Here is a 3178-nt window from a genome sequence, read left to right as displayed (position 1 = left end):
TACATACAGATATATATATATATATATATATATATATATATATATATATATATATATATACACATGTGTGTGTGCTCTACTGCAGTGGGCCCCAACGTTTTTTGGGCCACAGACTGGTTTAATGTCAGAAAATATTTTCACAGACCGGCCTTTAGGGTGAGACAGATAAATATATCACATGACCAAGACAAGCGTCAAGAATGAGCCTTAGATGGATGTAACAGAGGGAATCTTGTCATTTTTAAAAAATAAAACATTGTTCAGACTTAATTATAAATAAAACAGAAATAATGTAAGTTATTTATTCTTTCTCTGCGGACCGGTACCAAATGGCCCAAGGACCGGTACCAGTCCGCAACCCGGGGGTTGGGGACCACTGCTCTACTGTCCTTTACTGCACTGTTGTGTGCCTGCAGCAATTGTATCATTTAAGTTTCTATTTCTTAAAATTAACAAGTTGAAAGAACACATATTTCTAGTGCAGCTGTGAAGTGGTCTTAGACTTTGGGGAAAAAGGCTTATGTGTGGATTTACTTAGTAAACGTAAGTAAAATCCTCAGCCCAGTACTCAAATGTTCACCTAAATATTCAGCATTATTATGAAAAATATTTTGAAGACTATTCAGGCATCAAGTAACTTGAAATAGCCACCTGTTTCAAGAGTGTCTATGAGTTTACAGCTGTAGGTCAGTGGGACCTGGCAGGTTCACTAGAGTGTGACAATGCTCCAACAATGTCAACACTGTACCAGAGTCTCTTTTATTTTTTTACTTTTACCTTCTTAGAGAGAGTTAGACAGGAATGACAAAGAGAAAAAGAAACAAAGACAGATGAGAAGCATCAACTCTTACTTGCTTCAGTTAGTTCTGTATTGATTGTTTCTCCTAATTTGGCTTCAAGCTAATGACCTTGGGCACAACTCAGTAACATTGGGATGACATATGGAACGCACACTCAAGCTGACAAGCCGGACCTCAAGCCGAGAAGCCTGCGCTTTAGCTGGTGACCTCGGGGTTTCAAACCAGGTACCTCAGCAACCTGGGTGGATGCTCTATTCACTCCACCACCAGCAGTGAGGCTGGAGTGTCATGTTTTTTAAGGTAGAAGCAACTGATACCAGGTTTGGGGGATCGATTCTATTTCTGTCACAGTGAGTCAGTGTGGTGTGGCTCTGGCCTGGGGGAGAAATGATCCTTCCATGCCCATCACGATCTAACCTCACAGAAGTGGGGACCTTGCTCTTCGTGTTCACTGCTGCATCTCTATCCTTAGTGCCTCAAGACACAGATTCAGTATCAGTAAACTATGCTTCCAGGAAACGGTGAACACCCTTTTGCTTCTGCGTAATGAAGTCTAGTTGGCTGCGTTAGGAGTGCAATGTTTTCCTGGATCCTAACTGGGATAGTGTGAGGATGCACGCATCTACAGGTGTCATAAATTATTAGGTTTGTAGTAAAAAATTCATGTTGTTTTTAGAAAATGACAGAGAAGACGTGAAGTCGCTGGTCATCCTTTCCAGGTTGCTGAGAGTCCCAAACCTCCTTCCTCCCCAACAGACAGGGAGCAGCATGGGACCCGAGAACCAGAGCAGCGTGTCCGAGTTCCTCCTCCTGGGGCTCCCCATGCGGCCAGGGCAGCAGCGCGGGTTCTTCACCCTGTTCCTGGGCATGTACCTGACCATGGTGCTGGGCAACCTGCTCATCATCCTGCTCATCAGGCTGGACTCCCGCCTGCACACGCCCATGTACTTCTTCCTCAGCCACTTGGCCTTCTCTGACATTTCTGTGTCATCTGTCACTGTCCTGAAGATGCTCATGAACATGCAGACTCAGCAACAATCCATCTCCTATGTGGGATGCATTGCTCAGGTGTATTGTTTCATACTTTTCGGTGGTCTTGACAATTTCCTTCTGGCAGTGATGGCATATGACAGGTATGTGGCCATCTGTCACCCTCTACACTACACCACCATCATGAGGGAGGGGCTGTGTGTGCTGCTGGTGGCTGTTACCTGGGCTGTTTCTTGTGGCACTGCCCTGACACACACCTTCCTCTTGGTCCGATTGTCCTTCTGTGCTGACAACACCATCAGCCACTTCTTCTGTGAACTCACTGTGCTCCTGAAGCTGAGCTGCTCTGACATCTCCCTCAATGACCTGTTCATTTTTATTGAGGGCGGAATACTTCTATTCCTGCCTTTGGGTGTTATTTTGGGCTCATATGTCCATATAGGGACCATCATCCTGAGGGTCCCCTCCACTAAGGGACTCTATAAAGCCTTTTCTACCTGTGGCTCCCATCTCCTTGTGGTGTCCTTATACTACGGGACACTTGCAAGTGTTTATTTTTTCTCCTCTTCATGGAATTCTAAAGACATCATTGCTTCAGTCATGTATGCAGCAGTTACCCCCATGCTGAACCCCTTCATCTACAGCCTGAGGAACAGAGACATCAAACAGGCCTTGGAAATGTATGTCAGCAGGGTTAACATCTTTAAGTGGAAATCAGTAAGTTCTCTTATTGTAGTCAGGAGCAAGTAAGACATAGCTCCTAAAGTTATTGTATGGTTGTCATCACCTTATAACTTTATTGAATAGGCATTCTGTTGCCATGTATAAGTGTTCTTAATATATTAACTTGGTCAAGTTTGATAACTGGATCGTTAATAATTATTTATTTCTAATTATAATTTTTCCTTGTTAATCATCTCTTCTTAGATGTATGCAAAATCTTATGCAAAAACATTTGCATAAGATTTAACAATTCTAAATGCAGATTTGTGTTTCTTCCCACGAGACATGTCGTCTTTCTGTATACTGGGAGAAACACTGACTTAGCATCATGATCTGCTCCTCATGAACCTGGCTCTTATTTTATACTGATTCCTTTATGCTGGCTTACACTAGATTTAATCTGATTTGGAGTAATTCTTCCCAACTCATATTCAATGACATAGTGTTGGTAGACCAAAATCAGCCATGATTGGTCTAATTACATTATGAAAATGGGTAGGTACTATAAAGCGAGGCTTTTTAAAAAAAAGGAGGAGAAGATTTTTATAAGTATATTTAACAACACACCACTCTGTTTATGATTAGAAGATATCGGGACCAATGGGTCCTACCTAACACCTCACCTACTTCTGATATTAGTGAATTACTTTATATCTGTATCTATA

At 42.3% G+C, this 3178-nt stretch overlaps 1 protein-coding gene across 1 annotated transcript; it reads left to right on the top strand.

Moving 5' to 3' along the window:
- Window positions 1-1568: 1568 nt before the first annotated feature.
- Window positions 1569-2540, top strand: LOC136391195 (olfactory receptor 1J4-like). Its single transcript, XM_066362719.1, has one exon. It carries the CDS (start codon window positions 1569-1571, stop codon window positions 2538-2540), a length of 972 nt encoding a protein of 323 aa, XP_066218816.1.
- The last annotated feature ends 638 nt before the right edge of the window (window positions 2541-3178 follow it).

This window comes from Saccopteryx leptura, chromosome 2 (genome assembly GCF_036850995.1).
Source record: "Saccopteryx leptura isolate mSacLep1 chromosome 2, mSacLep1_pri_phased_curated, whole genome shotgun sequence".
In the NCBI taxonomy this organism is placed as follows: Eukaryota; Metazoa; Chordata; class Mammalia; order Chiroptera; family Emballonuridae; genus Saccopteryx; species Saccopteryx leptura.
This window is presented reverse-complemented; position numbering and strand designations above follow the sequence as displayed.

Bases quoted from the DNA above. Each gene is read 5' to 3' on its own strand.
- LOC136391195 (XM_066362719.1), top strand. From the start codon at position 1,569: ATGGGACCCGAGAACCAGAGCAGCGTGTCCGAGTTCCTCCTCCTGGGG.